This window comes from Pocillopora verrucosa, chromosome 14 (assembly GCF_036669915.1).
Source record: "Pocillopora verrucosa isolate sample1 chromosome 14, ASM3666991v2, whole genome shotgun sequence".
Lineage (NCBI taxonomy): Eukaryota > Metazoa > Cnidaria > Anthozoa > Scleractinia > Pocilloporidae > Pocillopora > Pocillopora verrucosa.
Window position 1 is genome coordinate 6,055,189 of NC_089325.1, and position 25,683 is coordinate 6,080,871.

A 25,683-nucleotide genomic window follows, 5' to 3' on the forward strand; every position below is an offset into this window, starting at 1 on the left:
CTTAATTGCGTGACTTTGCGTGACTCGGTATCACCGACGTGGACAATATGGCGGACAAACACCGCGCTAGGAAGAATTGGAGATGCACTTTAGAAAGGGCGGAAAAATTCATTTCCTCGCAATATTTCGCTGATGTGAACTTGTTTAGTAGGTAAATCTACTGCATGGGTGTTGGTGTATTTTGCTAGATTCATTCCTGCTACATCATCGTTCGTTGCTTTTCAGATTAGAAATCAAGTATTACAGTATCTGTCAAACCACTTCCCGTACTTGATATAGTTATACATTTGATATATTATGTGGATCTATTGAAAAAAATAAATCCTGACGTTCTATTGAGTGACCTACGTGATTTACCGCCAGGTTTAAATTATTTAGTACTATTTGTGAAACGAAAGAAGTTTGCGTGCTTCTTAAATCCCGCAATTTCCAATAATAATTGAAAGGAAACTGCTTTTATTGTAATGTTCATAGATCCATTTTTTTATAATCATCCTTTACAGCTTTAGAGTCTCAGACGTATTTATTTAAACGTAAAACATGTATTTTGAGTTTGAATGAATAAAATCTTTGACTCTGATATGACATAGAGATTTGATTGTTTATGAGCAGGTATTTTAATTAAAGCAACCATGGAAATAGCCACTAATTTACTTTTAATCTGGAGCTGATTATTTACTCTTTCCCCAGGTTATATCCTAAGAAACTGCCTGTAAGTTCCCTGACTCACTACACAGCTCCTGGAAGAGTCCCATACAATGAAGCTGTTTGTGGGAAGTTTGCAGAGGCACAAGTGGGAAACAGTTATGGTCCTACGTGAGTCATGATCAACCACTGACTGCAGCAATTTACTTTTTAGTAGTTAGTTCAGCTAATGTACAGCAGATTCCTAGAGAAGAGGAGTGGCCTGGGGCTAAGTAGGTTTCAGATCCAGTATATTTGGCCGATAAAAAATATATTTGAGCATTTAAAAATGAAAGAACACCTTTTCTGAGTGATGAACCCATGGTTAAGGCTCATCAACTTATTGTCAATGCTTAATTTTAAGCAAAAGAAAAAGCAAAAACTCAATTATTTAAATCTAAATCAGTAAAAATAAAATAAAGAATCAAGGCATACTGTCATTTGTGATAGATAAATACCAAGGAGACTTTAGAAATGGGGTCTGCTTCATGATCAGTGGATTGAGTCCAAAGTTGGTGCAAATTAGCAGATTTACCTATATTTGACTCCAAACCCCTCCCTTGATCTTATATCCAAGATTGATGTTTTCACTTCCAAAATGTATTCTTAAATCCAACTCCTCACCCTCCTTATACAGGTGGTCCACTCATTGGTTCAAAGTTGTCATCGACATTCCAGAAGAGTGGACAGGAGAAATAGTGCATTTCAGATGGAACTCTGGATCAGAAGCTATGGTAACTTAGAACTCAGATATTAATTTTCTTATTTGATTCAATTCTTATATTTAGGAGATTGCTTCAATGGCAGAAATTCAGTGCTGAACCCTTTGACTCCAACATCTGATTGTTTATTCTTCCCTCAAGCTGTTACACATTTCTTTGTAAATTAGTGACCAGAATTTGATGTTAGATCAAGATAACAACTCCTAACGGATAAGTTTGAGTAAATCTCATTACCTGTTTGCCAGATAATGTATGGATATTATAGGGAGAAGTTAAATGTTAATCACTCCTGGGAATTAAAGGATTCAAGGTCTTAAATTTGGTAGAATTTTATCAATTATTTGTTTTACAACTCCGTTAATAATTTTTATCAGTAGTTGTTTATAATAACCGTAACAATGGTAAATATAATTTGTTTTAGGTGTGGCAAGAAGGAAAACCCAAACAGGTACATGTCAAAAAATTCACAGTAAGCAAGAAAAAAACTTGGCTCCATAAAAACTCAGAGAGCAAAATATGTTTTTTACCAGGTACAATTCACTCCCAGAGTTTAAAGTGTGCTGACTTATTTATTGGTATTGTTTGGTATTATTTGCATCACAAACTGCAATTTGAGAAAGAGGCACTTCATGTAACCTGTTTTAAGAACATATAAATATGTTATCTGGATAATGGTTCTAGGGGAGGGGATCATGACTGTCTTCTGGCCAGTTTTAGTGTCTGCTAAACATATGCCTCTTCTAACCTGAGAATTTATTTTTCAAAAGTATGAAATGGGTACCAGTAATCCTCAAGGTTATTCCAGCCCATACCACTGAAGGTTAGGCTTTTTCTGTTGTTGTATGAAGCAACCACAGGGTGTAGGAGTATTTTCCCCTCCATCCCTGTCATGAATGACCCCCTTCCCCCTGCCCAGCATTTCATCAAGTTCACAATTAAGTGTCCATTCATACTCATGAGTAGAGAAGTGCTGTTAGGGTAAAGTGCCCCACCCAACAACACAACAAAACAACAAGGGCTTGAATTCACACCTTTGGATGTACAGTAACTAGCCAATCATGGTCTTCTTTCATTATGTCTCATACTTTCATATCAATTTGTGCAATGCATTTTTATTCTATTAAAAAGCTGCTGTCAAACCTGATAGAAGTTTTAGCAAGAATCAATTTTTTTGGTTCCACTCATTCTCATAATTCTATTAATTTTTTTCTGTATTCTGTAGGGCCTAACAGGTGGAGATGGACATCAACAGCGTACAGACTATGTCCTCTCTACCAAAGCAACTCCTGGAAGGTACACATGAGCAACAGAGACATTATTAATTATTTTATGTGAAAATATCTTTAAATGTGGTTCCAGGACAGTGAAAAAGGCAAATGCGAAAGATTTGCTTAGAGCGCTGTCAGTATAATCTGGTTGAGATTGTTTGTTCTCTTGTTTGTTCGTTTGGTGTTGTTTCACTTTCTTCTGTTTTTTTTTTTTTTTATTTTTTATTTTTTTATGTCTTGCATTTTTAGCCTGAGAGGGGATTTGAATGTGGATGGGCTCCAAATCTCTTTATTCTTACCAATTGATGATTGCTGTGAGAATTGCAATGCTAACATTTTCAATGATTTATATTTGTTGTTGTTGTTGTTCCAAAGCTGTACCTTGTACGTGGAAATGGCTGCCAATGGTATGTTTGGTGCTGGAAAAGATGGCCTGATAAATGCACCGGACCCGAAAAGACATTACACGCTGTCCATGGCTGAAATTGCTGTGTTTGACGCTGAAGTTTACGAAGTTTTAATGGATCTTACGGTTATCATTGACCTGGCCAAGGTGAGAAATGAGTTGAAATAGCAAACAGGCGAACAAACAAGTAAAGAAAGGAAGGAACGAATAAGTTTATAATCAAACGCACAGTCGAATAAACGCACGCTAAAACGAAACAAACCTTAACCCTCTAAACCTTTAGAGTCACCAGCATCTAATTTCTCCTTAGTAAAATACTGCCGAAGCATTTATTAAGGTCATTAGAATAAAAGAAATAATCGGCATCCTAAGAAGCTTTGATCTTCAAATGAATTCTCCTTGTCAGTACCAAAAGACGTATATAGAGAAGAGTATGCAGAATATGGATACTGATGTTAGGGTGTTAAGGGTTAACAAGCTGGGGAATGAACAAAAGGTTTTGCAATCAAACTAGAGACAAATGAACGACCTAAAACAGTCAAGCAACAGTTTAACGTTAATTGAACAAGGAATGATCATTGTCCTGTGTAATTGTCTACCGCCTCACTACTTCGGCAAAAATGATGTCCAGGTACAATTGGGGTCACATATCCGGCAAAAGGCCGAATGTTTTGGAGAGTGCTTCAATTTTTTTCTTCTTCAGTGACTGTTTGATTTAAAGTTGGACTTCATCAATTAAAATTCCTGTTAATTCTGACTCGAAACTATACAAACAAAACTATTGTTTGTTATCTCAGTTCTATCCGCTACCACTGTGCCCCTGTGATAAATCTTTCGTTTACCCCATGGTAGAAACTTTCCTAGCCGCCGTTTGATTTTACTTTGACCTTTGTTTATTTCGCTTCGCCAACAGAATCTCTCTCAAGAGAATCCGAGAGCTTTCCAAGCTCTGTACACAGCAAATGATATTGTCAACGCTTGCCAGAATTTGTCGAATGATGGATCACTTCAGAGGTATAGCGCGGCTGTTTATTGTACGGTCAGACAGAGTATGCTCACGACGAGGTGGGGAGGGAGGATACTCAACAAATGTTTTCAAAGGAATGTCCCTCCCCAAGTTTCAAACTGTTAACCCTTTTAAACCACTTTTGACAAGAAAACCAGGTACACCTGTTACGCACTCGTAACTGATTAGCCGTAGTAAGGCACTATTACACATCAATTAAAAATTTTTACCTCTCTATGTCTCTTGTCACAATTCCTTGCATGTGTTGCTAGTTATCTTTTAGTGAAGGAGCATTTTAGCCAGTTCCAGGCAATCAGTTAGTATAACGGAGCGAAATTATAAACGGCGCAGTGGTAGTGGTTGGGGTCAACTTTACGCGACTCAACACAAGCCTTCCTCGCTTTTTGGCTCCACTACTATCGTGCCGTTTGCTACTGTTCTTCGTTTTACTGACGAACTGATGCCTGAAACAGGTTAGATGCATTTCGTTATAGTTTACGATAGGAAGTACTTCCCGCTCGGACTAATCTGCCTCTACATGTCATTAAGGACATTTAACGAGAACTGTAAAAGTAGGAAAGAGATGTTGCCTTACAACCGCTTTTAGTTCACTGATTTGGTGGAAGAGATGTTAATTTATCTGTTTTTTTAATAGTCTATGATTGGTTCTATCCATCCTTATATAATTCATTTCGTTAGGACATCATCCAATCCTTGGCCTTCAGTATAGGTTTTGTATTTTATGTTTTAACTCGTCTCATTAATGTTGTTACTTAGAGCAAACTCGGACCTTTCACCTAACTGCGGAAAGTGCTCTCTTTGTGAGAGAGAGACAAATTTTTGCCCTCCCAGGTATAATATATAATAGCATTCTCTAATGAGCTTTTTGCTCGTGTTTTTGTTGCCTCGGTTCCATGCAGAGCTCACGAGATCGCTACAAGATTTTTCAAGCAAACTAACGGTGAATCCCAGCACCAGGTTCACGCGGTCGGTAACTGCCATATTGACTGTGGTAAGCTGCTTCATCTGTCTGCTACTCTTACATGTATCACACATATACTCATTACTTTAACCCTTTAACCCCTGAGAGTGACAGCCATCTAATTTCTCCTTACCATATCACCAATGAATCAGACATAAAGGTCAGGGGAATATAGAAGCTGATCACCGATTAAAGAAGCTCTTGATAATTAGACAAATTCTCCATATCGGCAACGCAGGGAATATCTAGAGAACAGTTTAGAGAATATGCATATGATGTTAGGGGTGAAAAGGGTTAAGAGGCGTGGTGTGACATGAAGTCAGGACTGGGATAAGAGAGAGAGATCGGAAATAACTAAACCTTGATTAACTTCCTACTTTTTTTCCCCATTCTTAACGTATATAGGACCAACTCTCAAAAATTTAGTTTGCAAAATTCGCTACTGTGGCTAACCTATCTTTATCGATATCTAGTTGATAGTCAAATTACACTGATTTGTCCGTCGATGCCGCTCAACATGTTCTTTAGGTAATAGTAGATTGAGTTAAAAGCAATGAATTATTATTATGTTCAGCATGGTTGTGGCCTGTTGCTGAGACAGTGAGGAAGTGTGGGCGAAGTTTCGCTACTGCTGTGCGCTTGATGAAAAAATACCCTGACTTCAAATTTGTTTGTTCACAGGTTTGCTTTTAATTGTTTATTTTGTTTTTGTTGAAAATGTACTCATTAACTCTTATCTTCCTCCTCCTTCGCATCCCCTCCCCCCCCCTCCAACCTATATGTTAGTTACTGCTCAATTTAAGCCAACACCAAGTCTCCTTCTGTGTAGTTACAGTGCCAGCGCCTTCTTGGTTTTGTAAGTGATGTAAGTGGCATTTAATCCTATCCGGCTACTCTTAATCCGTCGAAGGACCTAGCAACCAAACTGAAACAACAACAAAAATAACGATGGAAAGTGAAAATGAAAAATCTCCTCACAGCCTGAATATAGACCTTCATCCCTTACGTCTTTCTATCCCCAATGTTTTAACATTATTCCGGTTACGTTAGCTGTAGGACAGTTTTTCACTCATTTAGTTTTGCAGCCTTTGATTGTGTCCTATATTTTGGATCCCAGGCGCAGCAACTGGAGTGGGTTAAAATCCATTACCCGACTTTATTTGAAGAGATTAAATTATTTGTTGCCAAGGGACAATTTATCCCTGTGGGTGGAACATGGGTTGAAATGGTAAGAAATCTCTTGAGTGCTACTATTTGTCAGTGTATGCAGGTCATTTAAAGCCTTTGAGGTAATACCAGATCATCGACAAGACAGTCAAGTTATTCAATATCTTGCTAGCAAACCCAGTGACGGTTAATATAATTCTTTGTTGTGCCTATCCCAGGATGGTAATATTCCGAGTGGAGAATCTTTCATTCGCCAGTTTTTAGTTGGACAAGATTTTCACCGGAAAGAATTTGGGAAAGTTTGTCAAGAGGTAGGTATAATTAAACTAACAAAGAAAATGAATGTACAGAAAGATGAATAAGTAGATAAATAAATGGATAGATCGTAAGTGAAAAAATGGATAAATAAATAACGACATCTATACATATTTTTAGTATACTATTGGAATACCCGACGAGTAGAGAAACGAGAGGGGAATGTTCCTTGAAAATTAGCCCGCCTTTATATTCTGGGAAATTTGATTCTGTAAATAAAACTCCCCAGTAAGAGATGATGAGGAAAAAAGTTTTCTTTCACAGTTAGGGCGTTTGACGCACTGCCCAGTCCATAGCAGGATCTTAGGTAGGCTAGGTAGTGAAGACGCGCCGCGGTCTGCAAGGAAAAGACCTGATTGGAAGCCTTGTTAGGGCACAATGTTTGGTTCTTGGAAAAGACAGTATATTGACGTTACCTCATTTTGTGACTAATGTTATCTCACTTTACTTTCTTGTTGTTGATTCTTGTCAGTTCTGGTTACCAGACACATTTGGTTACTCTGCTCAGCTGCCGCAGATTATTCGCGGAGTAGGAATGAAGTACTTTCTAACGATGAAACTGAGCTGGAGTCTGATAAATAAATTCCCTGTAAGAGACCTTTTTTTGTTTTGATTTGTTTTTGTTCTTTCACTAACTGTCCCTTGCTCGTTAGCCAAAGTGAAACTTTGCTCACTTTTTCTGTTCTTGCTTTGTTGTACTTTGTTTGTTTGTTTTTTTTTTTCCAGTCAGTGGTGTAACTGTGTTCATGAAGTGTCTAGTATTGATTTCAAAAGCTTACTCGTAAATTCTAGCTTTATTTCTTTTTTTCATAGTTTCATACGTTCTTTTGGGAGGGAATTGATGGATCAAGGTACGTTGCTATTTATAGCAATGTAAACGAGTGAAATAGCGGGGAAGCGCAATAACGGCGGATTTCATGAGAACTAAGCTAGGCCCCCGCTTTTCTTTTCCGTGCGCACGCCCTTTTGCTCGTTTCTACATTCTACCGAAATCATATTATGTAAAGTCTCTGCTGTTAAAGAATTTTTTAAAAAGATTCTTGAGAAGCTAAGAACCATCGTCGACAATTGTATTTCTCTTTCTACAAAAAGAAAGTTTTGATGATGATCTTGTTAGGGAAGATGGCAGTTCTTCCAAAAAACAACTTATCTACCTGTGGGAGACATAGTTGCCTAATGGCTAGCACGCTGAATTTTGGTGCAAGGTGAAGGAAGGGGGGCAGGGGGGAGGAGGGGCAGGGAGAGGAAGTGTAATCAGGTTTTGAATAGCAGTACACTGAGGTAGAGCACAATAGCAATACTCCCAGTCGCGTTATACGACGGAAAGGATTACCAGGATTACTTTCTTCGTTTACGACTAACCCCTTAACTTAATGTATCCCTTATTTTCTCCTTAATTTGTTGTGGACATTCGGCTGTATGGCTGCGCCAGCTTGTGAGTCCACAATACTTTGACCACTGTGATGACGAATACCGTTAACATCGACGTCAAAATTAAATTCTGGGGTCATCCATGTTTGAGAGCTGATAAAGGGGTTGCGTGGCTCTTTGATGCAAGCAGCGTTGTCTGTACCCTCAGCGACAAGGGCAAATTCACCAATCAGATTGCCCCATTACTTCCAATTGTGGTAAAATAACTCGGTGATCTTCAAATTACCGGTATTCTATCTAACTGTTCTTTTGTTTCCCTCATGTTTACAGGTGTCTTGCGCACTTTCCTCCCGCAGACACGTACGAGTCTCGTGCAAACGCTGCTGATGTAAGTCAGTGATGTATACATCTTATATAAGTCACGTCTTTTGCTCACGCTTCACGCTTACCGCATTAAACAAATATGCGAAGGATTGCTTTAGACTAAACTGGAGTCCCTTACCACACAATTTTGGATTTTGGCCAAAATTACATCTTTGCCGAGATAATCATTTACTGTTTGAGCTCCGGTTTGAAGACGAAGCCAAGAGAAAGAATGGATTTTAAATTTACTCCCCCCTCCTCAATTACTAACTGGTTGTCTTCACAGCCGCCTTGTTCTCCCCTTCACGGTCCATCTATTTTAATTTCATTGTAGTGATGATTTCTTCCCAATGCTTTTTGAGAAGATTGCCAGAATCGGATTTGTTTTTGGTGTATGTTTGTTTTTTTTAGTTAGAAATGTTTATCTCTATAGTCAGAGCGATACGTTTTTCTTTTCATTTCAGGTTTTAAAGACAGTAAGGCAACTGAAAGACAAAGGGCAAACTCACGCCAGTATGCTGTTGTATGGCCATGGAGATGGCGGCGGGGGACCCACGTGAGTGACACCTGAGCCATACGATTTTGTTTTACCAGTTTATGAATAATTTTTAAGTCTACGGCTGCAATACTTGTCCTGAGATACGGCATTCAGCAGTCTCTTTAAGAAAATAAACCTGGACCTGATCAACGCTAATCCTGGGTTAAATATAAACAAAAAATTAGATGTTTTCATGTCTGTTAAATCAGCATATTACCGAACGTAAAATTTATGCGAACTTGTGCCCTTGCAGTGAGGATATGTTACAAATGTTGAAGAGAATGGAAGATGTAGATGGCTGCCCGAGGTACGAGTTACTATGATTTGTATTTCATAGTTCTTCTGCATAGATTTCAGTCCGTTTAATTCTAGAGTATTACATCGCGCAAGTCATACCCTTACAATATGGAATCACTTTTTTTTCAGGGAAGCGCAGGCGGAAGGCGAGCGCGAGGACGATTAGCCACGCGTTCGAGCTTGTAACTGTTTGATTGTTCATGATGTGATTTTCGTTGTTAACTGACTCAGGGTGAAGCTGTCAGACCCTCATGAATTCTTCCATTCCCTTGAATCACGTGACGGCGGCAAGCTGTGCACGTGGGTTGGTGAGTTGTACTTGGAACTCCATCAAGGAACATACACCACGCAGGCGCAGGTGAGAACTGATAAAAGAAAATAAGAAAAGAAACAGACAAACAAACAAACAAACAGTGCTAATAGTTTTATTTACATTCATTGCTTTAGATTAAACGAGGAAATCGCCAAAGTGAATTCCTTCTTCATGACGCGGAACTCATGGCAACTCTTTCTTTCATTTTGGGAGGTTACAATGCGGGTTAGTTTTTTTTCCTTCATTTCTTCATTTCCTAATTAAAAAATAGATTGCTTGGGAGCAACTGGCGTTGTCCATTTTCTTCTCGATAAATTAATCTATCAACAGATTAACAACAGTCAACTGATAGCAACGAAGGGTTAATGTTGGGATCAGGCTAGGGGTTGATGTGTAGTTTCTCAGAAACTGTCATTAATTCAAATTAGATTTCAAATCTCTTTTTTTTTTGTACCTAGTTAGGGAAATGTCAAGACTTTAACAACCGATAAAACTGGTTGAACGCTTGTTTTTCGATATCTGGTATTTGCAAACCTTTGTATGTACGTTATATTTATATCTTGGTCTGTGATAAATTTCAGTTAATACAACTTTTAATTACTTTTGCGATTGATCAGAGATCTTTTTTTCTTCTATTTTTTGCTCTGTTTATCAGAATTTTATCCAGCTGAAGAATTCCTTAGGATCTGGAAACTTATGCTTTTAAATCAGTTTCATGACATTTTACCAGGAAGCTGTATCAAAGAGGTAAAAATGTCAACTTCTCGGCGTGTAATTCTTAAGCAAGGGAAGTGAGTGATACAATCTAAGGTCTTTTCGTGTCATTTTGTGTCATTGTCATTTAAGCTCTCGCACCCAGGGTGACTGACGCGTGTCACCACCACAGGTCCCTGTCACTGTCATTGTTACATGTGCTTGTTAGTTACTGACACGGGTCACTTTCACTTAAAGATCTCTATTGCTTGTCACTGACATTCTCACATAACCTCTTCACCATAACGAACAGATATCACTGTCGCCATTACTTTGACATGTCGAAGTCACCCTTTGCAACTCTTCATAACGTGTTACTGCTTGTCACTGCTGCATGTCATATTCAAAATCCGTATCACTGTTGCTGCGCATGCCAATTAGGATTTAGTGTTCCCTACACTGAAAGCACATGAAAATATCAAGCTTCTAAAGAGAGTTTCTTCATGTAAAAACCTTTCGCTCTTCATGTTTAGGCAGCCGACGACGCTCTGGCAAATTATAGAGGTACGTTTCTACTGAAATGAAAACTCGTATTTTATTTAAATGAGCCACATTATATGTCTGCAGTGTTACTAATGTTTAGTTTCACAACGAAAATTTGCAGAAATTCTTAAAAGTATCGCTCGCATTTTCGACGACAGTTGCTCAAAGGTTATATCTCAGGTATGAAATGAACCTTTCACTATCAGATGTGACTAACCATTGTGATATCTCTTTATCTTGCAATATCAACACACCATTCATCAAAGATGTGATTAGAGGGGTGGATCCAGGAGTTTTATTGATAGGGATGAAGGGAGGGGGGGGGGGGAATGTAAACTTGAATTCAGAAAACATATAATTTTTTTGTTCACATTCTGTCTTAAATGAGCTAAGAAATATTTCAAGATAAGTGAATTTTAAGTACTTGATATTGAGGAGTAACATGAGATCCTGTCGTTGCACGAACTTTGGTGTCAGACAAGAAATAAAAATCCGATCGATCAGATGGGAAGGGGGGTCTGGACACGCCCAGTATCACCTCCTGGGGCAAACATTGCTATCTTGTTATAGCTCCGAAGCCTTTTCAACGTTTACAAAGACATGTATGGCAGCTTAAGGGAGAATTTCGAATCAGATGATGGGATCAAAGAGCACCTTTGGCTGGAAACTATCGGTCAAACCTTTGTATTATCAGTATTGTCTGCAAAATTATTCTATTCTTATATTAATTTCTCTGTTGTGATGAATTTATTTACCCAATGCCCCACTACACACAACAAGAAAGGTAGCCATCGTTATGCGCTCACTCACTTATTCTTCTCGATAAAATACAGTTGAACTCTGGGGAAGAAAATTGCCTGATCAAACCAGTTCTTGTTAACACGCTCAGTTGGCCTCGGTCTGAAGTAGTAACCATTCCTAAGGAATTGTGGGAACGCTTATCTGCAAACGAACAGTCGTCCATGAAAACGCAGAGATCAAAGGAAGGAGAAAACCTTGGTGAGAGTAACACAATGCGATGCACCCCGGAGGATTAAAGCCCCAGACTACCACGAGAAACAAATCCATTTGATTGAATAGGAAAGCATCAACATAACTCTACAATTTTTTGAATACCGCGGGACCTCATTGGATTTGCTTTCAAGCGTTGAAATAGATCTCTTCTTGCCGTGAAATTTTTTTTTTTTTAACCAGTTCGGTAATTACATTTCCCCTTTGGAATTATTCCTTTCCATTCACAAGTGCCTCTCTTTTATAGGAACTTGGGGAAATGACTAACTAGTCTCTTGTTTTTTTTTGTTTTGCACCCCTGAAAAATTCTGTAGCTTGTTTTACTCATCTTGCTTACTATTCATCTTGTTTCAGTATCGGTTTCTGTTTCAAGCACGAGCATATCCAACGCAGTTGAAACAACGAATGAATTCCATCCAGTTTCTGTATCATTGGACGAGGTTTGGCTAAATTCAGTTAAGAAGTTTTCTATATTGCAGATCCTAGAAGAATGTGTCCTTGTGGTGAACAAAAAGCCCTTTTCAACTTTGTATTGTAAATCTAAAACTGAAGTTGTTACACAGGCCTATCTGAGCAAAAGTAAATATTACCAGGGATCAATGAGATCTCCCGCAAAAAAAACAAACGACCTAAAGCACAGGAAAACGCGAGTTAACATGTCGAGTCTGGCTGTATTCCTAGTGTGTCCATTTAGCAAAAACGTGCTTAATACTTCAACCCTTAAATGAGTTTTTGACCTCAAAAGCCTGTCTTCTTGTATGAAACTTGACAGATGATGTGAGCTTTCCAGTTTTGATTCAGCATAGCTGCCCGGGTAAAGCTGTCTTGTTCAGATTTTTTTATTTTATGTTTCAGACACAGGGATCTGTCACATTGGAAAACAATTTAATTCGAGTTGAATTGGTCCGAGGGGGTCTGGTAAGAAGTCTTGTACACAAGGCGAGTGGCAGGTAAAGGTAGTCGTAAGTGCACTGAAGACAGTTGCTTGTGTCTTCAGTCATTCATTAAATTTTAACGGTTTACCGGGGAATTTGGCACGAAGTTACAAATAACAGTGACCTCATAAACTTATTTTTCTTCTTCACCGTTTTCAGGGAAGCGATCAGCCCAGGGTATTCTGGAAACCAGTTTGTCCTGTTTGACGATGTTCCATTGTTTTGGGATGCTTGGGATGTGATGCCATACTACTTGGAAACGAGGTTTGTTTAAGAATTGAGAGAAACGAGAAAGAAATGGCCGAATTTTTATTCTACACAAAATTTGATTGTATGCTCTCACTCTCCATGTTAGTTTACTCTACTTGCTTAATGATCCTTTTATACTCAAATAACTTTAATAATGAACGAGCTAACGACTGAAAAATGACAGTGGTATGGTGGCTGGAAGAGTAATGTGTTAGTGGGGGAGAATGGGAACGAAGGACAGGCAACCACGTTCAACAGGACTAAATATTATGTTCCGAGTCTCATCCATCGCTTCTAACCACCTCGACTTTTAATACTTACAGTAAAGAATGAGTAAAAGTGTGGTAATTGTTCTCGGAGAAGTTCAGGGAAAGGCTTAGTGTTCACAAAACAGGGCCAAGCAAGTAATTATTCAGTTTTGTCGGAATGGTCCTGACGAGTCTCGCTCTCCTCGATGACGTATCTCAAATGAAAATTTAGTGATAGTGATAATAGTAATGATAATGATAATAATAATACTGATGATAATAATGACAATAAAAATGATGATACATGTAAAAAGGATTTATAGTGATAATAATGATATACCTGATAATATCTTGTTTTTCCAATCGTATTAGGAAACTATTACTTCCAACATCCTCTGAAGACTTCAAGGTCTTGGAGGAAGGGCCGCTTAGAGTCTCAGTCGAGGTAGATATAATAACTGTTACTTATTTGCGCTTACTTGCGTTTGTTTCAAAAGGACGTTAGACTACCAATTAAAATTTTGATTGGCTGACGTTGATATAGACCGCGTTCAATATTGCCTCAGAACCTTATGGTTTTCGAGTTTGTGGAAGGGAACACAAAAATTTAAACGTAAACGATATTAACTATGAATTAAGGAATATTATGTCGGTGATGCGGAGGAGAAATGAGGTCATAGCATGTGATAGAGCAACCCCTATTTGTGAGGAGGGGCCTGGAGTGAGAAGAGGTCAGTCGAGAAAGCTGTGATATCATAATTGTGGTGCATCTAACAATTTGTTATCATTAAGCTTTCGACTTCCTACAGCCACGAGCTTTCCTAACATTTCTTTTTTCTTTTATAGTTCTCTATAAGGATCAGTAAGCACAGTTCTTTGAGGCAAACAGTATCTTTGGATGCTGACTTACCATATGTTAAATTCCACACAAAGGTAAATCTCTGGGAAAACTGAGGTATCTGAAGAGATTAAGTGAAGGCCGAGTGAGGTAAAGGAGAAGGGACTGAAGTAAGCATGATGAAGAGATCGTGTTTTCGAAACAGAAAAAAATGTTCGTATTTCATCAGTATGCGTTGAATAAATAACATTTTCTGGCTAGATGAAGTTAAACCCAAAAAAATGCGCGATCGGCGAGACATACTTGGTTCTGTAAAAACAAACTGACAGACAAGTACAAAAAGACGTGAAAATAGATGATCAGAATTAGTCGATAACCACTGTATGTGCAGCATCGCACTGTCTTACGGTTTGGTAGCGAAGGGTTTGAGAACACTGAATAACATAAATATAACATAAATAACTTTGTTCACTTAACTAGTTGACATTGTTTGGTCTATGTTTGATGATGGAGAGATGGAGCAGAAGTTTCTCAACTCTATTTAAAAACTGTCGGAAATGTCTTCCATCATTGCAGGTTGAATGGCACGAGAATCGAAAGTTTCTTAAGGTTGAATTTCCCGTTGATGTTCACTCCATGAACGCTACTTACGAGATTCAGTTCGGCCACTTACAAAGGCCTACGCATTGCAATACTTCATGGGACTGGGCCAAGTATGAGGTAAGCAAATTTGTTTGTCTTACACAGTCTGGCCAAGTGAAAAATTGCCACTTGAATTTAAGAACGAAGGAGATTTTCTACACTTATTATTTTTCTAATGTAATTTGTAATGTACATCATTCAGACAACCACAATACAAAAATTTTCGGATATCACGGTGTGCTTTGCAGCTGATTGAGTAACGACTACATATTGATGTTATGAACATTGTGTCAGGTCTGTGGTCACAAGTGGGTGGATTTGTCCGAGCACGACTGGGGCGTGGCACTCATGACTAACTGCAAATATGGCTATTCTACTCATGGGAACGTCATGTACATCTCACTGTAAGTTCACTGTGTTCTCTCGTAACGTGCTTGAAAGTGCCACCCCGACAAAATTCGGTTATTATTTATGAAATTCTGAGTGATTTTCCATGGTTTCCTCGCGATGCGATGACAATCTAACATTTCTTCCACAGGCCAGTTCGAAGTCTGTTTAAAGCTAATCCTGGTTGAACTTCATTCCAAACTGTATATCACAGTAGCAGTTAAACCATCTTTCTGACTGAAATTCGGGCTTCGAAAACTTCAGCATAGGACTCTTCTTCAATCGATTAAGAGTGCACAAAAGTTTCTCTACTCCCCCTCATTTTCTACGACCTGTTCCCTTAAATTTTCATCTTCTGAGTAACTTTATACAACAATAACCAAAGAAACAGAATTTTTACTATCGTTGACCTTATTTACCAGGCTTCGTGCTCCTAAAGCCCCGGATGAGGAAGCTGATATGGGATCGCATGAGTTTTCTTATGCAGTTTATCCTCATACAGGTATACATCTTTGTTAATTTCGGATCGTGTCAACTTTTTAGACCTTAAAAGGCTGATGAATATTTTAAAATGTCTCTGTCTTGTTCTTTCCATCTTAAGGTACATTTCAAAGCGCTGGTGTTATTCAGCATGCTTACAACTTCAATCAGGCAATCTCCGTTATACCTGGTTCTGTTTGTGAAAGTGAGTGAAAACTTTTTGGATTATTCGTGTTCAAATAAGTGCCTGGAATCCAGTCGTCAAAAACCCTGTTCGCTTTAGGGCCGCTAAGACTGCGCGGGAAAATGCGAATGGGGCAAGGTACGATTGTTTTTAGCTTTGCATTTGATTGGTTGAAAGGATGGTGCGAGATTTTTGGACCAATCATGGAGCAAAGTTTAATAAAACCAAAACAATCTTGTATTTCTTTTGCCACTCAATTGAAAATAGCTCTATTGTGCAATATATTAAACCTGTTTGAAAGGGACACTTGCAATACTCCAGCGAGATTTCGCTTAAACAGGTTTTATGGTCAGTGAATTATGAAAATTGATTGATTATACCGAATACTGATAACTTCCATTTCTTTCCTTATTTCTATCTTCTACACTCTATGACATTTGGTCCTTTTTGTAGGAATTAAGGAAAGGTCCTTCTTTAACGTAGACAATCCAGCCGTGATATTGGAAACAGTGAAAAAGGTAAGGAAGTTGTGCGACGTACTAGAAGAAATTAATGTCCTATCCTGTTGCTTTGTATTTCATTTACGTCGTCTCGTGATCTTAGCTAGAATACCACAAATCGTGGCTTAGTGAAGATTTTTCTTTGTATTTATTCTCCTAATTTTTCAATGAAAAATTGAGGAAGATAGCTTGAATAATATTTGCTGTTCATTGTTTAATGTTGTAATCATTAGCCTTTGATTTTCAGTAAAACTTCAATGTTAAATTTCCTTATGTTGTTAAATAGCAATCCGTTTTTAGTCCTCTTCTTTTGAACCATCCTCGTTTCGTTCTTCTTTTTCTTTCTCACTTTATTGACTTTCTATCTTAACAATAAAATAATATTTTGAAGTTCCCCTGCCCTCCTCCATTGTAGGTAAATTTGCGTGTCGCAGAAGAACGACACAAAGGACTTTTCATAAGGACCTAAAATTGAACTGTGTTATGACTGAGAAACAGCCTAGGTTAACAGATAAATAAATTTGTTTTGACAGGCAGAATCAATTTCATCAGCAGCGGTTGTTCGACTTTACGAGGCTTTCGGAGGTCGCGCTCGTGCCAGACTCACGACTAGTCTTCCGGTCAAGAGAGTCGTAAAGTAAGTGATAGCGAGGTACTGTGGCAACCCACTAGCTTACATCAGAATTTACAGCTAGCCGTTCTTAATTTAAGAATCAATTTGGATTTCCTGTGTTCAAAAAAAAGTAAAAACAAAACGAAACGAAAAAAGAGACAAAAAAGACAGATTTTAGAACAGAACAGGCTTGTTGATACATGGTTCCAGAATTTATACAATTTTCAAAGAAGCACTTTAATCGTGGCAGTGTCGCACATGCGTACGAATTGAATAACATGTAATCGCTACATTGTTTTGTTAACTTTTAGATATTTTATGTAATATTTTCATATTGTTTGATCTTTTAAATTTCGTCAAAGTTGATTATGGCCAGAAAGGCACTGAACTATGCACGATTGTTAGTTTGAAACTGATTAAACCACCTTTTTATCAACCGTACACTTTTACATTTACCTGGGTAGATTAAGGATGCGGAGTATCGTAAGAGCAAGTCACTATAGTTTACATAATATATTCTTTCATTTGCGAGCACTAAAACTGAGACGTCAGAAACTTCAAGATGTCCCAACGACGTCGCCTAAAAAAAGCATTGATAAAACTTTAATTTCCATTCTCGTGAGAAGCCCGGTACCGGTGCCGTTTTCAACGACGTCAGACCTCTTAAGTATATCATATGAAGGTTGCGTTGAGTTTTTAAGCTGAAACGAAATGGGCCACGGGACGCTAATCCTAGGTTTTGCAAAGATGTTTTGCAGAGTACGGCCAGGGAATGTACCAAATTTTAAAACGCACGTGCACAGCTTTTTAAACTCGGTGTTTTCTTATTCACGTGGACAATTTAATTATCTAAAAACGTTCATTAAGAAGACAATAGCCGGCTTGAAAAGGCGTTGATTGTCTGTTTGATGTTCTATTTTTCGGCTCTTGTGATGAATGTTCACGGTACTTTTCCGAAGAATACATATTTTATATTATGTAAACAGTCAGCCAGTCAGTCAGTTTTGAAAGATTGGGGAACTTCCCAACGATTTTTTACACTATACAGGATTGAAGCATCAGTATCAATCGAAGGAACAAACTTTTTCACGGTGAAAGAAACTTATCGCTTAATTGTTAATTCATGGAAAGTTTTATCCAGTGACTATTTTCAATAAACGTTGACTGACAGGTGATAACGAAAGAGCAAGTGGATTAAATTTCCAAACTGATTTTAACTGCAAAGTAGCCTCTTTTGCAAATTTACTGGATAGTACTAATTTCATCCGATAAATGAAGAGGGTTCGCGTCTTGTGTTACGGAAAGTCAAAATAGGCAGAATGTAAGCCGTCGTTACATGAACCTAAACGAATTCACGTTAAGCATTGGCCATTGATGGCTGTAATTTTTGTCATGCTGTTTAACTTATTTCAAGTGATTAGTCCATCACTCTTGTTTATCCATTAACTGCCAATCCGGGTTTTACATTCTTGGCAAGATATTCTTCGCGCTGATGAATGCATTACTACGAGTTAACGGCAAACGTGCTTGCTTGTATTGATACGTTGGCCTGGCCCGCTTACAGAATCGAGTCTTTTACTTTATCCCTTAGATATTCCGTCAATATGTGTTCTAAAAGTTTTGGCGGTAGTGATTACCTCTTAGATGAAGCGCAAAAATGATAGTTGCTTTTCATGTCAGTCTATATGTAGCGTCTTTGTCGTTAAAACATCATTCGCTCCTGAATAATCTATGGGGTTGCCAAATATTGGTTTTCTCGTGTCTTTGGCTAGTTGATTGGCTGCAGAAAGTTTTTCACTTAAATCTGCGTTCGCATTGCCTTTACAATTTCATGTCTTGCGAGTACAGAATATTTATTTCTTGCATTTACTGAATCAGATTGAAGATCTTCTCGTCATAAGTATTCTCAAAGATTTAGTTATGTTATTATTTCCCACAACATGCTACACGGCGCTGTCTGCTTTTCGTCCAAAAAAAATTTGTTTAGTACTAAGAGAACTCTGATACTGGTAATTTTGCCGTATCTTGCTGTTGGCCTCTGGGGCACCTGTCATCTGAAAATTATATTCTTTGAAACTGTTAAAAGTGTATTTAAATACTCTTTGAGGATAGCCGATATCGCTGTAAGTCAGGAATCCGTGTCAAAATTCCATCTCAAATTTCAACCTTTCATCTAGAAAATTCTAAAAAAGAAGTAAATCCATTCGTTTATTTAAGCTGTTTCCCATTTTTGGTTCTCACTCCCCTTCGCGTTCATAAGCTAAAGCTGCAAATCTATTGTACCAGTTTAATTTCCTCTGATTGATAGCGCCATAGGGTTTTTTTGCATTGTCAACTTGTAAATTTGTAACCCTGGACATGGCGTGTGAAAAATGAGCGGTAAGGAATCATTTGTTATTCGCCCAACACTCGTTAACACCTGCAGCTCCCGTAGATTTTCAACAATGGCTTTAATTAAAATTCTTGCCAGTAGCAGGAAAGAGACGCAATTTGTAATGTATTTTGTTGGCGAGGAACGTCGACGTCTTCAAGTCGCTTAATAATACATTTCTGGTACATCTGATCTCACACCTTTCTTAAGTTTTGACTCCTTTGCAGGAGATCTGGCGATTTTCCGATCATAATTTTGCGCTGGAGAATTCGCTTAACGACGCCACGTTAATAACCAGCGTGGATTGGTAGAACTTGGTAGTTTATTGCATCAAAGGCTATTTTTTAAAGCGATTGATTTACAACGACGTGTTTTAACTGTCGGGAGGCATTAGAAACTGAAATGTGCTATAACTCAACATCTTTCATCAACTCAAGTGACTGTAACGAAACAGTACCTCTTGTAAAAGAACCCTCATTTAGCAAGGTTTATCGACTGGTAACCACTATTCTGTTCAGCGCCATCCTTGTTGCAAGCCTGGCCGGCAACAGCCTGGTTGTTTTTACAATCCTTCGACAGAAAAGCATGAAAACTCCATGTAATTATTTTATCATGAATATTGCTCTCGCAGACCTCGGTGTTGGGCTGATCGCGGCACCCTTACGTATTCTGGAAATATTTACCTCCTGGCCATTTGGAGATTTTATGTGCCGCTTTCTGTGGCCGATCCAAGATGTTTTTGTGTGTGTGTCCGTTCTCACTCATACTACGATTGGCCTAGAGAGATACAGGGCTATCGTCAAACCTTTTAATCCAAAAATATCTTTGCGGAAAACCAGAGTTATCATTACTATTTTATGGTTGGGATGTTACGGCGCCAGCGGAATACCACAAGCCTTTTTATTGGAACTGATCGAAGTTCTGCCAGGCTGGAGAATTTGCTCGCTTCAATGGCCTTCGCAGATGTTCCGTCGCTGTTACATCGCGTATCTAGTCCTTGTTTTTATAATGGTTCCACTGGCTGTTCAAACCTGTTGTTACATTAAGATCATCACTGTTTTAAATAGGAAAAGAGAATTTGGGGCATCTACTCGCATCGTTTCCAAGAACAGCGACGAACATGAGAGACGGAAAAAAAATAAGCGGCGTCTTATTCGGATGTTGCTCACGAGTTTGGTTATCTTTCAATTCTGCTATCTCCCTCGCGGTACTTTGATGGTTACTCTCGAATTCCAGCCAGTTGAAGTTATAAGAAGCAGCCGGACTATCGCCTATGCAGATTTAATTTGCCTAGTTCTGTACTACTGCAAACATGTTGTAAATCCTGTTATTTTGTTTCTAATGAGCGCTGATTTTCGAAAAGCGTTTGTAGCCAGTATGACGGAGTGTGTCGGAAAGCCAGATCACAGTCTCTTTAGTCAACGGGAAAGCATCGGCCCAGAATCGCTTCAAGAAGCGTCGGTTTAGAACGAGTCGTTGATCGAATATTTTGATTTTGTTTTCTTTCGGTTGAGATAATTTGTAGAAAATCGCGAGAAATTCCCGATGGGAATAAAGGTAAACGTTTTGACTGGGGCTTGCTCACTGTAAGTTCAGTATTGTTCGTAGAATGAATGTCGCCTTGACTGTACTCTGATGTGAAGAAAAGGTCCAGAGGGAATGGCGGCTAAAACTGGCATTTCTAATGATTTCTAGTACACAAATTGTCTCATGCTTTTATGCGCGAGTACTGCAAGCTCCGTCGCGATGTTTTCGATTCGCGCGAATTTTTTTTACGAACGTTTTAAAAAATTGATGGAGGAGAATTTTTGAAAGTTATACACAGCTGTCTCGAGTTGTGCCAACCCCCTTGTGCTTGAATATAAAAATAAAGTGTATAACAAAAATATGTGAAGAATAAATTTTTTCGAGAGGTATTCCACTTTTAAGGAAACTAAGCAAATTAAAATGGCCACCAAACATGGAATGAGGCATTCTATAGGGCCTCTTAGATGCTATAATGAAATCCAGGAACAAATTTCTAAAGCAAGTATTTGAATCATTCAATGCCTGTGCCACTTACACTATTGTATTTAATCCGCACGTCTAAAGTGTTTCTCTCTTAATAAAAAAAAGTTTTCTTTTATTTGCAGACAGAACTATGAGACAAAGTTTACGCGTGAAAACATGTTGATAACATATGGAATCTTCTTAATTATAAATCGCTTCATCGGATATTTGCAATTTATTGATAAACACTCCATTATTGGGGATTATAAAAACTATTACAGACTTTATTTGTCTAATTTACGTTGCTTTTGATTCAAGGGCACTTTCATCTTCTTAGTACAGTAACAATTAATACTAATATCAGTATGCATATTCTCCATACTGTTCTCTATACATTTCTTAATGTGCTGATAAGGAGAATTTGTGTAACAATCTAGAGCTCCTTAAGTTGATGTTCATTTCCTTTATTCTCGTCGATGACGAACGGGGGTCGTACTAGGAGGATAAGGGTAAATGTTACCGTGACACACCCAAACTCATCCGATCAAGCCTCGCCATCCCCTCTCCCCCCCTCCCCCGGGCGAAAAATAACGACCGGCCCTCTCTGTTCATGTGAGGCTTTTGGGTGGCTCTTAATCTCTGGTACCCGCAAAACTGCCTGGAACGCAAGCTAAGCGTGTGCTATTTATGATGGTTCCCAACGGTTTTTGTCAATTGTGCTCTGATGGATAAGCACCCTTACCTTTACGAAAGGGTCTCAATGGGGTGATGGCTTTTATATCCTACAGTTAAAATTTTGGCAATTTTACTCTACAGTTTAAGGCTAATTTCTTTCGTTTCGGTTACCACAAGAAATTTTACGGTTAACTTTTCGGGACCAACGGTTACAATTTGTCGATTTTTATGCCCAACGGCTAATTTTTTTGCAGTTCTACGGCTAACGCTGAGTTAACCTTACGAGACTCTCTTTCTAAGGTAGCGGCTCCAAGAACAGACACGGTTACAATGAAGCTAATCTTGTGTTCTAATCGGTTGCCCGAGCGGACACAATGACGAGAAATTTTTGTTGGTTTTTTTAGAGCGAGGAGGGTTTCGTTTTATCGCCAACCCACTCCAGATTTCTTATTTTCCTTCCCCAGTTATAACCTACAGGTTTTCTTTTTTTTTACCATGTAGATGCAACCTCCTAGAGGTCCCAGATGATGGTGGTGAAGTTCCGTTGTCGCGTGGTCGAGTGGATCTTAGTTTTCGACCATTTGAAATAACAACACTGCTGCTCTTTTTTGAATAAAAGGCCCTCTGTCGTGTAGTTGAGGTAACTCAAGCTGTTCCGGCATTTTTCATTAGGTAGTATTTCAGTTCTTTAGCTTCAGCCACATTTTTGAGACGTTTCCCGGCGCGACGGCACAGTGGAAAAAAGGTGTATAATCCATTAACTGTGCAAATATCGTTGATATTTTAGGCTATCCCCTAGAGGGCATTTCACACCCTTCAGTTTCGTCTCTAACACCATTTAGTTGGTTTAGAGGTCGTGAGAACTTGCCAGTTAAAAGTTATTTAAGTTTACTTGCCGCTGGGAGTTTTAGGAGGGGGTCACTCTCGTGAAATTTTTAATTTCCTTTTAATTTTAAATCATTTGCGCTACGGACCTCTTTCATAAATGGCGGGCGTGTACATAAACCCCCTAGCTTGGACGATATGGTTTGAATAAAAAAATTTCTCGCAAAAGCGGGGCCGACAGGGCTAATTTTCACTTTCACAAAAGAATTATAATCCTGCCTATGCTTATGAAAAAGGTCTTTAGGTTCGTCTTTAGCCCAACACGTTCTTTAGCTGAAAATAGATGAGATTAGACATTCTTGTCACTTAGGGATTGTTCTACGTGTATAACATCCCATTCTCTTGCACAAGTTACCTCCAAGGTGAGGCATTTAGACGGGAGAAATGCTAAAGTGCTTCTTTCGGGTATAAGTCGCAACATTTTTTTAAAATTGATATAAGATGTTTAGTACCGCTCTCGCTAAGCGCGGTCCTCTCTCAAAATGAATGCTCAAAATGTAGGCGTTAATCGGGCTAAAAAAGGCGTATCAGTGCATAGCTTATATACCAATGAGGTCACCGATTGCCTCAAACTCGCGGGTATATCTCTAATTTTCATCCACCAACATATTGAAAACAATGCAAATCCGTGTGCTCGCTCAATTGCGCTCGTGTCAAAGACATTTGCATAACTCTGAAAATTGACCAAGATCTCCTGTTGACCGTTCAAACTTCGTTCTTTTATCTTCTTCGTTGAGAATTTTAGGTTTTCATAACAACTGAATAGAGAATAGATGCCAAGTTGTCCTAAAACGTTGCGTAAACGTGATCGATCGTGACGCTTTCGCGCTTGTGTGAGTTACAAAGTAAACAAAGGTGATCGGAAGCGCTTCCTCGATAATTTTCATTGAAATATCAGGTCATGAACTACGGACAAATTGATGAATTTTTGATGTGCAAACTAAGGTCGAAGAGAAGGGTCTCCTCTGATCACGCTGGTATGAAAAATATTTCAGGTGAAGTTTCCATATCTTGTCTGTGAACTAACTCAATACATCTTGTAACTTGTAACAATTCCGTGAGCCATATTATTACAGTCGCTACGCGCTGGACAAAATCTGTGTACTTTACATTTTCGATTACTTTCCACACGGGTGGTCTAGCCAAAAATCATTTTTGGCTTGAGGCGACGCAAAAAAAGAGAATTGGAGAACAACTAAACTATTTTTGAAACATGTGTCTTAAACCCTTTTCATAGGCAAAAAATGAAAGAAAACGGGAAGTGGAGAGAACTCCTCTTAGCGAGAGCGGCACTTAGTTTACATACACCCGTTTCTGGCAAAATAGCGATGAAAACATCGTGTGAGAATTCATACAACATTGAGGTAAATAGGAAGTTTAATACTATGTAAATGGGAAATCTTTTTTTTTTTATCTCTTTTCATTAAACAGACGTTGAGTACCTTATTGTTTTTCTGCGGCCTAATGAAACCCTGGGGTCGAGCTGGAGATTTCTGGTGCTTTGCATTGTCATAGAGCATGTTTTCTTTGTTTTGTTTTGTTTGTCAGGATCACAAAGTGATGAATAACTCGGTGTATTTGCTGTTTTTATTTGTTTTGTACATACATTTGGCTTCTACTCAATGTCGGGTGGATTCGTATCTTAAGACAAATGATCAATGGTCAGCACATGGCAGCTGTAATGTAACCTCATGCTTGACCCACTGAATAAGAAGACAACCCGACATATTTTTTTTTTGACCTTGAGTCTTCCAATTGCCGTTGTACGTGCCTTGTAAGGCATTCCTTGTTACTGTTCTCAGCGGGTTTGCCCGCCCTGGCCCTGTCTGAGTTTCCTTTCGTGGATGTTATGTCGTGGCAATTACCTTCTAGCTACTTAGTATTAGATCAAATGTCAGCGTAAAAAATTGAACATTTGGATTGGATTCGCCCTTAAGGCTCTAATTAGCTCACCAAAGTGAACTTAAGTGGGTTATCCTAGCCAACCCTTTTGGAGTTTTTTTTTTTTTTTTCAAAAAGAAAATAACTCTATGTTAGCATATACAGCGGTATGTTGCTCGCACCAATCAAATCACCGCATTAGGGTATGTATCTCATTCCAATCACATTGCCGCATTGGTGTATGTATCTCGCACCATTCTTATCACAGCATCTGGATATATTGCTACAATCACAGCGTTTGGGTATTGTTTTCTTGTAAATGATGTCCTGGATCAGGAGGCTGTGCACAAAGAATGACATTAATCAGAAATTTTGGGCTCATATGTTAAGTGTAATGGTTTGTGGCTTTCGCGAAAGCCTCGTCGACTCGGGTCAAGATTTATCTGGATATGAAAGGTTCGCATTTAAATCTTTTAAGTTAGAACGTATTTTTTCCGTTCCTTTACCCACAACGTACACACCAAACAACTTAAATTCCATCACCTACAATGAAAACAGCTTTTAAAGTCCAATCAGAACATACTTAATCATTGCACCACATGAACATTAGGTATTTTTTCACGTGCTTGAATTGTATTCCACCAATCAAATTCCGTTTTGCCACATAATACTTCGCTCTATCACGTGTCATTTCCTTGTAAACAACCTGCATTTTATCATGTATTCTAACTGCATTGTCCAACCCCACTGAAAAAATTCACATGGAGCTAAATGCTGCTGATATTGAATTGTCCACGCAACTCTCCCGCATTTGACTTTTTCTGCCAATTAAGGTTTCTTTAAGTTAGCTTATACTTAACCCAATTGCGTGTTAATTCCTTCTAATAACAACCTGCATTTTATCACGTATTTCACACTCAGAGGGCAAAGTCCAGATAGGGAAAAACCAATCAAGGAGCCCTCTTTGAAATATTTTTCTCTTGCTCAATGTATCTTCACTTATTCAAGATCGCAATATATCTTTCATTGGGGTCTGTTAGAGGTACAACAGAGTTTCAGTTTGCTTTACGTGGGGTTATATTTTTGAGGTAAACTGTAGACGAATAATTTTGATTTTCTCTCTGTTG

The 25,683-nt window shown here is 38.5% G+C and overlaps 2 protein-coding genes across 2 annotated transcripts; both read left to right on the top strand.

Annotated features, from left to right (window-relative positions):
- Positions 1–13: 13 nt before the first annotated feature.
- Positions 14–24,116, top strand: LOC131778309 (alpha-mannosidase 2C1). Its single transcript, XM_059094719.2, has 34 exons — positions 14–151; positions 691–816; positions 1,322–1,418; positions 1,828–1,854; positions 2,629–2,699; positions 3,050–3,227; positions 3,994–4,094; positions 5,007–5,098; positions 5,643–5,749; positions 6,186–6,296; positions 6,454–6,546; positions 7,023–7,139; positions 7,364–7,401; positions 8,252–8,309; positions 8,749–8,840; positions 9,076–9,129; positions 9,351–9,477; positions 9,567–9,657; positions 10,088–10,179; positions 10,659–10,689; positions 10,790–10,848; positions 11,502–11,667; positions 12,034–12,119; positions 12,535–12,629; positions 12,774–12,878; positions 13,484–13,556; positions 13,958–14,044; positions 14,526–14,669; positions 14,886–14,995; positions 15,401–15,480; positions 15,580–15,663; positions 16,096–16,160; positions 16,676–16,779; positions 22,292–24,116. Exons 1-34 carry the CDS (start codon positions 48–50, stop codon positions 22,404–22,406), a joined length of 3,180 nt encoding a protein of 1,059 aa, XP_058950702.2. The 5' UTR covers positions 14–47; the 3' UTR covers positions 22,407–24,116.
- On the top strand, positions 19,266–20,998 carry LOC136278147 (QRFP-like peptide receptor). Its single transcript, XM_066161510.1, has one exon. It carries the CDS (start codon positions 19,529–19,531, stop codon positions 20,591–20,593), a length of 1,065 nt encoding a protein of 354 aa, XP_066017607.1. The 5' UTR covers positions 19,266–19,528; the 3' UTR covers positions 20,594–20,998.
- Positions 24,117–25,683: the final 1,567 nt, after the last annotated feature.

Bases quoted from the DNA above. Each gene is read 5' to 3' on its own strand.
- LOC131778309 (XM_059094719.2), top strand. From the start codon at position 48: ATGGCGGACAAACACCGCGCTAGGAAGAATTGGAGATGCACTTTAGAA. The intron at 7,140-7,363 runs GTAAGAGACCTT...TTTTTTTCATAG, and splicing joins GTCTGATAAATAAATTCCCT to TTTCATACGTTCTTTTGGGA. The intron at 14,045-14,525 runs GTAAATCTCTGG...CCATCATTGCAG, and splicing joins ATGTTAAATTCCACACAAAG to GTTGAATGGCACGAGAATCG.
- LOC136278147 (XM_066161510.1), top strand. From the start codon at position 19,529: ATGTGCTATAACTCAACATCTTTCATCAACTCAAGTGACTGTAACGAA.